General features: G+C 46.1%; 5 protein-coding genes across 5 annotated transcripts; 3 read left to right on the top strand and 2 right to left on the bottom strand.

Moving 5' to 3' along the window:
• Nucleotides 1–38: 38 nt before the first annotated feature.
• On the bottom strand, nt 39–1,729 carry V1513DRAFT_57229 (uncharacterized protein). The gene is made up of 2 exons (XM_066900552.1): nt 1,018–1,729; nt 39–960 (listed from the first exon to the last, which is right to left on the bottom strand). Exons 1-2 carry the CDS (start codon nt 1,322–1,324, stop codon nt 215–217), a joined length of 1,053 nt encoding a protein of 350 aa, XP_066753767.1. The 5' UTR covers nt 1,325–1,729; the 3' UTR covers nt 39–214.
• Nucleotides 1,730–2,739: 1,010 nt separating this feature from the next.
• On the top strand, nt 2,740–4,476 carry V1513DRAFT_57145 (uncharacterized protein). The gene is made up of 4 exons (XM_066900551.1): nt 2,740–3,209; nt 3,362–3,437; nt 3,515–3,552; nt 3,623–4,476. The coding sequence occupies exons 1-4, from the start codon at nt 3,131–3,133 to the stop codon at nt 4,183–4,185; spliced, it is 756 nt and encodes a 251-aa protein (XP_066753766.1). The 5' UTR covers nt 2,740–3,130; the 3' UTR covers nt 4,186–4,476.
• A 187-nt stretch (nt 4,477–4,663) lies between these two features.
• Nucleotides 4,664–7,422, top strand: V1513DRAFT_444284 (uncharacterized protein). The gene is made up of 4 exons (XM_066897938.1): nt 4,664–4,931; nt 4,999–5,080; nt 5,133–5,348; nt 5,410–7,422. Exons 1-4 carry the CDS (start codon nt 4,773–4,775, stop codon nt 7,173–7,175), a joined length of 2,223 nt encoding a protein of 740 aa, XP_066753765.1. The 5' UTR covers nt 4,664–4,772; the 3' UTR covers nt 7,176–7,422.
• Nucleotides 7,423–8,211: 789 nt separating this feature from the next.
• V1513DRAFT_444281 (uncharacterized protein) lies at nt 8,212–10,486 on the top strand. The gene is made up of 2 exons (XM_066897937.1): nt 8,212–9,500; nt 9,552–10,486. The coding sequence occupies exons 1-2, from the start codon at nt 8,250–8,252 to the stop codon at nt 10,326–10,328; spliced, it is 2,028 nt and encodes a 675-aa protein (XP_066753764.1). The 5' UTR covers nt 8,212–8,249; the 3' UTR covers nt 10,329–10,486.
• V1513DRAFT_444280 (uncharacterized protein) lies at nt 10,407–11,724 on the bottom strand. Its single transcript, XM_066897936.1, has one exon. It carries the CDS (start codon nt 11,684–11,686, stop codon nt 10,625–10,627), a length of 1,062 nt encoding a protein of 353 aa, XP_066753763.1. The 5' UTR covers nt 11,687–11,724; the 3' UTR covers nt 10,407–10,624.
• Between the last annotated feature and the right edge of the window lie 168 nt (nt 11,725–11,892).

Genomic DNA, 11,892 nt, shown 5'->3' with positions numbered 1-11,892 from the left:
AAATAGAATGTGGACACATACAGGCAATAGCGTAGTAGATAACAAGTAATCCATATGCAGTAACTCCATACGCAAACAATAGATATGATCAATTAAATTTACCATACCCTTCACAAATAGATGCCCAAAGCATTTACCCAAAAAAAAAAACCTTAGTTCATTCTAAACCCTTACCTCGCGATTGATACGGATGCGACTGTTTGAACTTGTACAGTTAATCCATGTTGACTACTCTTAGAATTTTCCGGCTGTAGTCTTGCTCGTCAGACAAGCTGCCGTCACTTAACCGTCTCTCCATCATAACAGGGTTTAGTCGCTGGTCGACAATGGCAACCCGGCCAGAATTGAATGAATTCGACGACAACTTCTCATGCGGCATGGCTGGCGCAACGATTGGGTTGTTGTTGGAGGAGCGGCCTCTTAGACCACGCAACTTCCCCTTGCCACCATGGTAATCTGACCAATCGTCGTCATTGTTATTTCGACGTCGACGCCGAATGAAAAAGACAAGGGCCGCAATAATTGCCAGGCCGGCAATTACACCTATGACAATACCAGCTATGCCACCTCCGCTTATACCGTGGGAAGGTCTGGAATTGCCGGAATTTGCGGACGAAGAACCTGCGGACGCGCTATTTGCGCCGCCAGTAGACGATTGGCTTGCTGAGACAGTAGTGGTAACTGTTAACCCAGTGGTGACAGACGTCGTGGCAGTGGCGATACTCTGACCTGAGGTGGATGTTGTGAAAGAGGAGCTATCGATAGTAGTGGATTGGCCATCAGGGGTAGACATCACGTCACTAGATGAAGAAGACTCCGAGCTCGTAACGCTAGACGTAGAGCTGGAGGTGGAGGTGGAGGTGGCCGATTCGCCTACAGATGATGAGCTGGTAAGTGCGTTGGGATTCTTCAGGGTGCCGACACCGGTCAGAAATACGGTGTAATATCCATATCCGCCACCTAATCACGCGTAAGCTAATCGTCTGCTCAACAAAGACGTTCACGTTCATCACTTACAGTCATCCAGGCCGTATCCATTACAAGGGACGTTGCAATAGCTGGAATCGACTTTACCGGACGGAATCGCGTTTCCACACCAACAGTCTCCGCCGTTCGTCAAACCAAGCACCGAGTCACCCATTGGTGTGCAAAGTCCCTGACAATAACTCTGAGTTTGATAGTTGAACGTTTCGTTGAATACTAATGAGCCTGAGGATGAATAGCATCCAACTGGCGTTAGGTTTGCAGCGTCCACAGCAGACACACGCGCCAACAGCACCAGAAGTTGTTGAACGAGTGACAATGTTATTATTTGCCGCAACATCTTGATGTAGATGCAAATGATTAAGCGAATGTACGTGAAACGAGCGTATTTGTTTTAACCCTTCCGTGACTTGCCGAGACTGGGTGGCAACGAGGAAGCGCGGCGAAACTTCCCTCAGAAAGCTCTTGGGAAACACGAACAGGAGGTTCCAACGACCAAGGAGGATCGATTCCTTGGTTCCTCTCAGAGCAGCTGGGAAGGATGTTGGTAATAATAAAAGAGTGACACAATAAGAAAAGTAAGGCCTGGGAATGAATTCAGAAGAGTCGATTGAGAGTCAGCAAATGCCACGGTAGGAAGCGGAATGGGGGACCAGCTCGAAAGAGTTTTAGAGGGACTCTATCTGTTAAAACAGGCCCGTGCATGAAATATCTGAACCCAGGGCAAAGTAGCAAACACACATAGAAAACTTTAATTTACTATGCGATTTGATATCAGCCTTTTGCTATTGGTATTTTCAGGAACCAAAATCTACGCGTGGTCCTTCTCCCCTTTTTTGTCGCGCGTCCAATTAACCAAAGTTAGCGCGCATAATTATGCGTGTTTAAGGCATAAATTATGCGAACCCAAGTCCTGAAGCACCCAAATGAATCACATACCCTTCCGTGGATCTGCCGGTTAATTCGAATAGAATTCGCCTGAATATTGTAATATAATGCTCCAAATCTCGAAACGCGAGTGCTCCAGTTTAGTTGGGAGATGGCCGCGATCTCGTGCAATAAAATGCGTTATGACAGGCAGTATTGTAGTTGACGGCGATAACAATTACGTTCCAAGATAAATTTTAGTAGATGCAATTAGGTATAAACGCTACGAGTACAGTGATGTAATATCATGCCTAACTGAGCACACGAGAGCATATGTGTGCGTTGCCCCAGTAACTAAAAAGCTCTTATACTTCATTTCCAATGAAATAAGTACTTCATCCATTAAGCGTCTTGCGAACGCAAAAGCAAAAATTCCAGCAGTGGATGCAGTAAAATCTAATAGGAATGTCCAGGCGCAGTAAGGCAACCATTTCATTCAAATATGCGCTTTCCGCGCAAGAGTAAAGTTGGCACATCTTGAATCATAAGCAGTTCATCCCTCATGCATCGGCCAACGAGACCTTTCTGAATACAGCATCTGCTTAATAGCAGCTAGTTGAAAGCTGCTAACGTAAAGTACTCAAAATCCACAGATATCCTACTTTAAGAACATGCCATAAGCGTCGCCCTAATACCGCCATGTCGCATATTTCTTAACGGTTAACAGAGCAGTGCATTTTCTACCGAATCACAAAACCGTACAGTTAATGACCTGAACAAGGCGGACACGGAGCGTTCGATCTGTAAGGCCTCCACAGACTGCTTGAACGACAACAATAGGATAACCAAAGGTCATGGGTCACTTGCAGCCTAGCAACATGGACTCGGTCGGCAGATGATCAGCGAGGTGCCGGCGAATGCCTGTGATTATTATGCGCTGGCTGGCTGGCAGTAAAGGTGAATGTGGGCTGTGTTGATGTATTGAAAGGCGTGTCGACGTATCAGCACTCCAGCGCAACTGGCCTGCGCCTCGCCTCGCCTCGCCGAATGCATTAGCAGCACCAAAAACAGCACTCTGCACGTGAAGGCTCAGAAATCGATGCGAAATCCATCAAGACGGACGACTCTGTCATCGATTTTGGAGATCCCGAGGCCCAAGCTAACAAAAATATATCTTGATCACATTTTACTGGCTGCCGCCTGCTCCTCCGTCGGATCATAAAAGTCGTGACTTATTGGATATAGCGAGAGGCTTAAGTCAGGAAATATTTTTACTACCATGAACTATTCCAAAAACCCCGACGACATGCCCCGTCCGCGAAAACCGCAGAACGATGTTGATGTTCAAGTTAATGGCAGTAAGTCGTCCCCATTAATTATTGTCGCTCACGATCGTCTGCAAAGGTGATAGTAAGCCGGTGATTAGAGTCATCATTGGTTTTACTTTAACCGGAGCACTATGACTGATGAGATCATTTTTGATGGAGCATACTAATGTGTCGTTCTCAAGACTCAAAGCCGTCCACTTCAGAGGAAGCACAGTTACTAGCCTTCACGACAGATCATAGACACCTCAGTTTAATAAGGTATGCCCAGAGATCTAGAGCAGACCCCGTGGCTGTTTGCCTCTGTCAAGTACTCTCACTAACACTCAATGGCTTAGAACGCTGCATATGGCAGATTTTATCACTCTACTAAATGGTATGTTGATGAGATAGTGTTAATAATAATTTTACATTGCAAAATATTTCTAACTGTTGTTTGAATTAAGGTCTATGTGGTCTCATGAGCATCTTTTCTTCTCTGCGCTACTGTCTTGGTGATCCAAATGACTACTTCAATCTGTGGCTTGCGATTGCCTTCACACCTTTCGGCTTATTTTTTGATTTTATGGATGGAAAAGTTGCTCGTCTGAGGAAGAAAAGCTCACTTATGGGCCAGGAGCTGGATTCACTTGCTGATCTCGTTTCCTTCGGCGTCGCGCCGTCATGTTGTGCGTTTTCCATCGGTTTCCGTACCGGAATTGACAATGCCGTGCTGGTTTACTTTGTTCTTTGTGGATTGAGTCGGTTAGCGCGGTTTAACGTTACAGTTGCGAATCTGCCCAAGGACAAATCCGGAAAGTCCAAATATTTTGAAGGTACTCCTATCCCGACGACTCTCAGTCTCGTATTTTTAATGGCATACTGGGTGCACCGAAAGTGGATTGTAGACGATATTCCATACGGCGTTGTTGGTAGAGATACTTGGTACGCAGTTCATCCTGCGGTTGGACTCTTCTTCATTAGCGGTTGCGCTATGATCAGTAAGAGTCTCCATATTCCGAAGATATGATGGATGCCCACGTTATCATGAAAATTGAGAATTGAGAATTTGTGCGGGAAATTGTTAATTGAATTTCGGAATAAAATGGAATATTTTCTCAGCGCTCTATTCAAGGAGGTTCATTTCGATTTGGGAGGCTCTGTTTATTTCAAATTATCCTACCGCAATTCCTTTGATAAAAACGAAATTTAAATGCGTATCAATTGCGGGCGGCCATTGTAATTTATTTTAACTTATATTTTCTTCCTCTGATGTCGACTTCGATGTCGGATTGATGTAGTCTCTAGCTTAAGCTTGCACTGGCTTAGACTATGCCACAAGTCAGAAGTAGTATCGACAGCTATCGGAGTTAGCGAGATACAGTATGGTATCTGCTATTGCATGACTCATGGCTGTCGAAAAGATTCAGTTAAGAGCATAAGGTTAGGGTTCTCCAACTCTATGATTTTGTGATACACCCATCGTGAATTTTCGGAGTGAAATTTACGTCAAATCCTTCCAACCTTCCAATTTACTCATAACGCCTCTTATATTTCGGCGGTTGCCCTCTTTGTTTTAGATTATCATTTCCTCTGTTCTGACCGTGCACTGATCCAATGGCGTCTGAGGTGGTCAAGGAAGTGGCAGCGAAACTTGCGAATGTGTCCATTGAGAAGCCTGTTACTGCCCCAGCCGAGCGCGCTCCTACTAAGCCGAAAGCGCCAAAGACAAAGAAGGCTAAGGATGGTACTGCTGAGGGGTCTTCTCCTCTTGAGGTATATACTTACTCAATTGGTGATGAACTTCGTAGATCTGGACGATTTGTACTGATAGAGAATATAGATGATGCCTGCTCCTCAATACATTCCTTACCGTATTCAAATGTTCGAGGAGCTGAAGAACCAATACGATGAGGAAGTTGCAAGTATATAGCCTATTGGGACTGTGGCATAGATGTAGCATCTAACATATTACAGAGAAGCCTCGTGTTGAAATCACGATCACTCTGAAGGACGGGTCCACGAAGATTGGAACTGCATGGGAAACCACTCCTATGGCCATTGCGCGCGAGATTAGCAAGTCTCTTTCAGACCGGGTTATTATTTCCAAGGTCAACAATATCTTGTGGGATTTGGAGCGGCCGTTTGAAGTGGACAGCAGCGTGGAGTTTTTTGATTTCGATACGCCAGAAGGTGTGTTTTGATTTTGATGTACAGCCTGTACAGAAATTGAGTCATGCTTACTAAATCATAGGCAAACGCGTTTTCTGGCATTCCAGTGCTCACATTCTCGGTGAAGCCTCTGAGAGACATTACGGCTGCCATCTTTGCGTGGGTCCACCTACTGAGGATGGCTTTTTCTACGAGATGTCTATTGATGATGGTCGAGCAGTGTCGCAGGCAGATTTCTCGGCTCTCGAAACTATTGCTAAGAGCGCCATCAAGGAGCGCCAACCATTTCAGCGTCTAGTTGTCTCCAAGGAGAACTTGTTGAAGATGTTTAGCCACAATAAATACAAACAGACCATCATCGGTTCGAAAATCCCGGACGGAACATCCACGACTGTCTATCGATGCGGTCCACTAATTGACTTATGTATCGGCCCACATGTTCCCAACACTGGCCGTGTCAAAGCGTTTAAGATCCTGAAGAATTCTGCTTCATACTTTTTGGGTGATGCCGCGAACGATTCATTGCAGAGAATTTATGGTGTCAGTTTCCCTGATCCTAAGCAGATGACAGAGTACCTGAAATTCTTGGAAGAGGCTGCCAAGAGAGACCACCGGAAAATTGGTCGTGAGCAAGACTTATTTTTCTTCAATGAGTTGTCACCCGGTAGCTGCTTCTGGCTTCCTCACGGCACCCGTATCTACAACAGTCTTCTTGAGCTCATACGGTCCGAATATCGTAAGCGAGGTTACGAGGAGGTTATTACGCCGAATATGTTCAATTCCAAGCTCTGGGAGATGTCTGGTCACTGGCAGCACTACAAAGATGACATGTTTACTATTGGTGTCGAGAAGGAGACTTTTGCTTTGAAGCCAATGAATTGCCCGAGCCACTGCTTAATCTTCAAATCGCGCGAACGCTCATACCGTGAATTGCCATGGAGAATGGCTGATTTTGGCGTGCTCCACAGAAACGAGTACTCCGGTGCTTTGACCGGCCTCACTCGTGTACGCCGATTCCAGCAGGATGATACTCATATCTTCTGTACCCAAGAGCAAATTGAGGACGAGATTACAGGAGTGTTTGATTTCCTGAAGCACATCTATGGAATCTTTGGATTTACATTCAAGTTAGAGCTTTCCACCCGGCCTGAGAAGTTCTTGGGAGAAATCGAGACCTGGAATGATGCCGAGAAGAAGCTTAGTGCCGCATTAGACAAGTTTGGAGTTCCATGGGAACTGAACCCTGGTGACGGAGCATTCTACGGTCCCAAGATCGATATTACCATTTCGGACGCTCTGCGACGACATTATCAGTGTGCCACCATTCAGCTGGATTACCAGCTGCCACAGCGATTTGATCTCGAATACCATATCGCTACTTCTGAGGAAGCCACTGACAAAGATGGTGAAAAGTCGCAGTATGCTCGACCGGTGATGATTCACCGGGCCATCCTGGGTAGTGTCGAGCGAATGACTGCCATTCTTACGGAGCACTTTGGCGGTAAATGGCCGTTCTGGTTGTCGCCTCGCCAGGTTCTCGTTATTCCTGTCGGCGTGAAGTACAATGACTACGCTGAGGAAGTCCGCAAGGCTATTTTCGACGCCGGCATGTACGCTGACTCGGATCTTGGCGGAAACACGCTCATGAAGAAAGTCCGTAACGGCCAGCTCCAGCAGTACAACTTCATTCTCATTGTGGGAGAGCAAGAGTTGAATGCCAAGGCTGTTAATGTCCGTAACCGTGACGACCTGTCTTCGCAGAGCAAGGGTGAGATGGTTGCTCTTGAAGATGTCATTAGCAAAATGATAGCGCTTAAGGAATCGCGCCAGCTTGAGAACAAGCTCTAGATGATTTAGAAGTCTGACCAAGTAAGTGTAGATAATTTGCGAATGTTTTTGTTTGACGATATACGAAGGACAACATTCGGTATAAATTAAATTACTGGTTGTATTATTGAATTTGCTTTTGTACCGAGTGTGTGCTCTTACAATTTCTCTGCGTCTGCCGACAGCAGCCGGAGCGGTTGCTGTACTTTCCTGGGGAAGACAAGTTTGAGTTTGAGGTAGCTAAGATATTACTAAAGTCCACTTTAAATTGCTCCAGATCTGCAATATGCAGAAAAAACTACATATTCTTAATGCCTTAGATCGACATGTGACAATATTTCATGGATTAGTCTGTGACGTTCGACTGTGGATATGACGTGTGATGTATCCGCGCGTGATCTGCCATCACGGCCAACAGGAAATGGTTTAAAATACATGCACATGCTGCGCCACTATAAAGTGTTCTGGCAGAAACCAAAAGTTGACGTATTTTGTACTATTTTCATGTATATTTTGTCGTCAGTCTCTCCCTTGTCTTTTGGGCACGTCATCGTTGGGTCGTTAAATATTTATGTATAATTGCCCTTAGTATAAACCAAGCTTTAGTGCCACTAGACCGCGATTGACCGGCAATGACTTCTTAGTCCCATTTAGTCAAAACGCAATCTCGACCATGGGTTCGCCGCGATCTTGGGGATTGTTCACGTAGATGGTCCGAAATGTAATTTGAATTTGCAGTCGAAATATTCTTTATTCAGGGACAGGATATTTCGTACGGCTGCTAGTGCTTGATCGTCAGAACCCTTGGCGTACCAAAATCGTCAGCCTTTTAGCGGCTATCTTGCCTAGTCTCGGAATGGCATAGTGCAGCAAGCACGATGACGAAATTGAACCTTAGATATAGGTCGACATTTACGGACCCGTCATTGGGCTTTCCGTGCCGCCAAAATGACCACGGCCTTTATGTTTAGAAGTGTCGGGTCAGAACAGCCGCGCTGCACCGCCTCACCGCCACAACACCCGGGGATGCAGCCATCGCGAAATGTGCTCTCGCCATGGAACACAACAGATTAAGCCTGCACAAGAGCAGCGGCGATGCATAACGAAGCACACGTCAAACGAAGCGACACGGTGGTTCGGCGTATGGCATTCGCAGTCTCGTCCACAAATACAGTGCCTGCAAGCGCAAGCAGCTCGCAGCATCGTTTATCGCGTCATCCTTCAGTACCGCGGTCTATGCGCGGCCAGCACACACCGACCCTACCGCAATCCAACGGGTCTGCATATTACGGTCCCGCCGAAGCATCGAACTTGCGAAAGATATCTACGGACAGATCGACCTCGTCTTCCTCGACTGGATACGCAGAACCATCGATGCCCGGTGGATTTCCAGAGGCCCAACCTGAGCCAATACGGCGCGCTGGCAACGACGTCGATGACGATGACGACGATATGGATAGCAGATTCGACGAAGACAGACGACCTGTTATTGCCAATGCACCTTACTTCAATGGATATGGCACGCATTCTCCGCCAGGCGCCGCCGTATCATCTGTTGACTTTCCGATTTCTGAAGCACCTCAACCACAGAACCAGCACCAGGAGCTTGAGCAGCAAATCCCGTCTATTATCATATCTCCGCAGTCCATTTCCCCAATAACACCAATCAGTCCACAATCTGTACCACTCTCCAAGCCAGCTGCCAACGCATTCAATGCACAACCACGAGCATCGATACGTGTACACACGAAAACCATGCGTGGAAATGGCCAGTCCGATGAGGACTCAGCATTCTTCACACCTGTACCAGTTAATGGTAATCCGACTGACGTATTGTCACAGCGATTTTCAGTCTGGAGGAAAATTTTAAAAGAATTGATTGCGTACTTCGAGGTAGCCGCATCTTCTCAGGAAGCAAGATCCAAAGAGTGCTTCAGGCTGGGCGGGATCGTAGCAGTTCCATTCCGTGATACAGGCGATATGTTTGTACGGCAAGGTGGAATCCAAGATACCACGATTATGTTGCGGGATTATCACAAACAGGCGACACTTCATGCGGCTGATGCGGCGAGACAGATCAACGAGATCGCACCACGGCTTAAGGAATTACGGCGTGACTTGGCATTAAAAATTAAGGAGATCAAGGGACTATCAGGAGATTTTAAAAACTCGGTTGCGAAAGAGCAGGATCTTACGAAGAAGCAAGTTGCGGTTTTGACGGAAGCACTGAACGCCATGGCCGTTAATCCACATCTGGTGTCTGGAAAATACGATCCTTATATCGTCAAACTTGCCGTTGAGAAGCAGCTTCGGAAACAGATTGAAGAAGAAAATTATCTGCATCAAGTGCGTGCTTGTTTTATATAAATTCTGATATGGTCTGCTAATAGTTTCTAGGCATACTTGAATATTGAGACATCTGGAAGAGCCTTGGAAGAGATCGTCGTGAAGGAAATTCAACAAGCATTCGATATATATTGTGGATTGTTGAACCGAGAAGGACAAGACACTCTCGACTTTTCGCACAATCTCACCGTCAATCTTGTTGGACTACCGCCCGCGAAGGAGTGGGATGAATTTGTCCGTCGCGATCCAAATTTCGTGGACCCCACAATTCCAGTCCGGAAATTGGAGAACATCTTCTACCCTGGTCGCGATAGTAGTGCGACCAATCCGATACGAGCGGGTCCGCTAGAACGCCGGACAAAATATTTGAAATCCTACACAAGCGCGTGGTATGTTTTAACTCCAACATACTTGCATGAGTTCAAGACCTCGGATCGCAAGAACGACCTTGCACCTGTGATGTCTCTCCTGCTTCAAGATTGTCATCTCTCCGACCATTCTGACGCATCGTCACATTCATTCAAATTTTTGATGAAAGGAAAGCAAACAGGCCAGTTTCATCGTGGACACAGTTGGATGTTCCGCGCGGAGTCATATGAACAGATGATGGTTTGGTATAACGACATCAAGAGATTGACCGAAGTCTCTTCGGACGACGAAAAGAACGGAAAATCAAATTCTCTACGTACGGCCACACCATCGACACGTCCATCAAGTGAATACTATAGCCGAGAATTGCGGAGCCCGGTGGTCAAAAAGTCGGCATCTGTTGACGGTTCAAGACTAAGCTACGATAGTAGTGGGTCCGGTGTAGAGACAAACTATTAGCTGACTGGTTATTTGGGAAATTGTGCATGGGTTCATTTGTCGTATACAATAGGATATTTGTGATTTGTATTTGTACTGTTTTGTTGGGGGTGCTGATGTTGGTATTTGGGTGTTCTTGTGTTACTTACATACTTATCTTGACAACGCATATCATACAACGATTTCTCCTGATTTTAACGTACCAAGTTAACAATCAGACGTCCATCAATCATAAAATCCTACATCAAGCATCCTAAAAGGACCTATCAGACATTCATTGCATTCTTGCCTATAGTCAATCCCCAAGACATTGCATTTTATGGAAGAGAAAACCTGCTATCTGGAATATCTGGAACATCGTCGACGCTTCGAGAAGTATTCTTATTTCCTTTCGGCCCTTTCCGAGTAGGGACCGACTCCCAAGACTGTTCCTCAACTGCATACCTGACAGTATTGAAGGATGGGTTCACTTCGTTCTTCGAGGCTGCCGCCGGCACAGGAGGCAGATTAGGTTTCTGTTTCGCAGGCATAACTGGGTCTTGTTTCAGTAAGCTCGCTAATTTGATTTTCTGTGCGTCTAATTTTTGCTGCTGCTCCAGTATGGCTTCTCGGGCTTTTTGTTGCTTAAACTCCCGCAACCGTCGTTCCTGCTCCTCCTGTTGCATTAGCTTTGTTTCTTTGATTGCCTCGTACTTCTTCTTATTTTGCCTCTGCTTTTTCGTGAGCTCTGCCGATGCTGTTAAGCTCTTTGATATTTTAGTGGCCTTTTTGTCACTTGAACCGACGATCCTAAGGACTCGTACACCAGTAGCATGTACCGACCTGGCGCTCTCGGGTGTTGATGGTTCGGACACGTAATCGGACTCAGCGTCTCGAGCTGCTAGTACATCCGATATATCGCCAACCATTGCTTCAGACGCAGCGGGGTCTGACAAGTGTGGCCGACTGGAACTAGTGGCCTTCTCGGTGTTAAAATCCACCTTCTCATTCTGCACAGGAGCCTTTAGTGTTTTACTAGCAATCACACTAGGACTAATGGCAGACGCCTTTGCGATGGACCGGATATCCGTAGCGCCGTTCGAAGACGTTTTACTCTCCGCACCATGTGACAAAAGCGTGCTCGTTGCAGCCGTAGATGTGTCCGTCATATTAAACTCATCCTTCTCGTTATTAGATGAAACATTTCTACTGAGGGACTGAGGTTGATCTTTTGCCCTTTTCTTCTTTTTTCGTTTCTCTACCACGTTTGGTAGTGCTCCCGGAACGTTGTGATTCCGATTCACGGTCTCCTGTGAAGTAACACTCGGTAGTAATCGATTAACCAAAATTACAGCACCAATAAATGCAACAGAAAGCACTGCTTCAAATATCGTGACCATGATTGTAGGATGTAGCCGACTTACGTTGTAGTGTGGGGGGAGACCGTTTTAGGTAGATAGATGTCGTAGGTCTCGGCTGTGGAGCAAGCCGCACGGAGGGTAACCATATGGAGTGAGCTCCAGGGTTTCAGGGTTTGTATTGGTACCCTAATCCTTATCTATCACGTGTATCTAACTTTGTTATCCGACAATTAAGGAAGGTTAAG

Source organism: Lipomyces chichibuensis (assembly GCF_038497645.1).
Source record: "Lipomyces chichibuensis strain CBS 12929 unplaced genomic scaffold V1513scaffold_14, whole genome shotgun sequence".
In the NCBI taxonomy this organism is placed as follows: Eukaryota; Fungi; Ascomycota; class Lipomycetes; order Lipomycetales; family Lipomycetaceae; genus Lipomyces; species Lipomyces chichibuensis.
Note: the sequence above shows the minus strand (reverse complement) of the source record. Positions and strands in the feature narration are given on the sequence as shown.

Coding starts and splice junctions, on each gene's coding strand:
- V1513DRAFT_57145 (XM_066900551.1), top strand. CDS start 3,131: ATGAACTATTCCAAAAACCCCGACGACATGCCCCGTCCGCGAAAACCG. Junction 3,210..3,361: donor TGATGTTCAAGTTAATGGCA/GTAAGTCGTCCC, acceptor GTCGTTCTCAAG/ACTCAAAGCCGTCCACTTCA. Junction 3,438..3,514: donor AGACACCTCAGTTTAATAAG/GTATGCCCAGAG, acceptor TCAATGGCTTAG/AACGCTGCATATGGCAGATT.
- V1513DRAFT_444280 (XM_066897936.1), bottom strand. CDS start 11,686: ATGGTCACGATATTTGAAGCAGTGCTTTCTGTTGCATTTATTGGTGCT.
- V1513DRAFT_57229 (XM_066900552.1), bottom strand. CDS start 1,324: ATGTTGCGGCAAATAATAACATTGTCACTCGTTCAACAACTTCTGGTG. Junction 961..1,017: donor TGGATACGGCCTGGATGACT/GTAAGTGATGAA, acceptor ACGCGTGATTAG/GTGGCGGATATGGATATTAC.
- V1513DRAFT_444284 (XM_066897938.1), top strand. CDS start 4,773: ATGGCGTCTGAGGTGGTCAAGGAAGTGGCAGCGAAACTTGCGAATGTG. Junction 4,932..4,998: donor AGGGGTCTTCTCCTCTTGAG/GTATATACTTAC, acceptor TAGAGAATATAG/ATGATGCCTGCTCCTCAATA. Junction 5,081..5,132: donor ATACGATGAGGAAGTTGCAA/GTATATAGCCTA, acceptor AACATATTACAG/AGAAGCCTCGTGTTGAAATC.
- V1513DRAFT_444281 (XM_066897937.1), top strand. CDS start 8,250: ATGCATAACGAAGCACACGTCAAACGAAGCGACACGGTGGTTCGGCGT. Junction 9,501..9,551: donor AAGAAAATTATCTGCATCAA/GTGCGTGCTTGT, acceptor AATAGTTTCTAG/GCATACTTGAATATTGAGAC.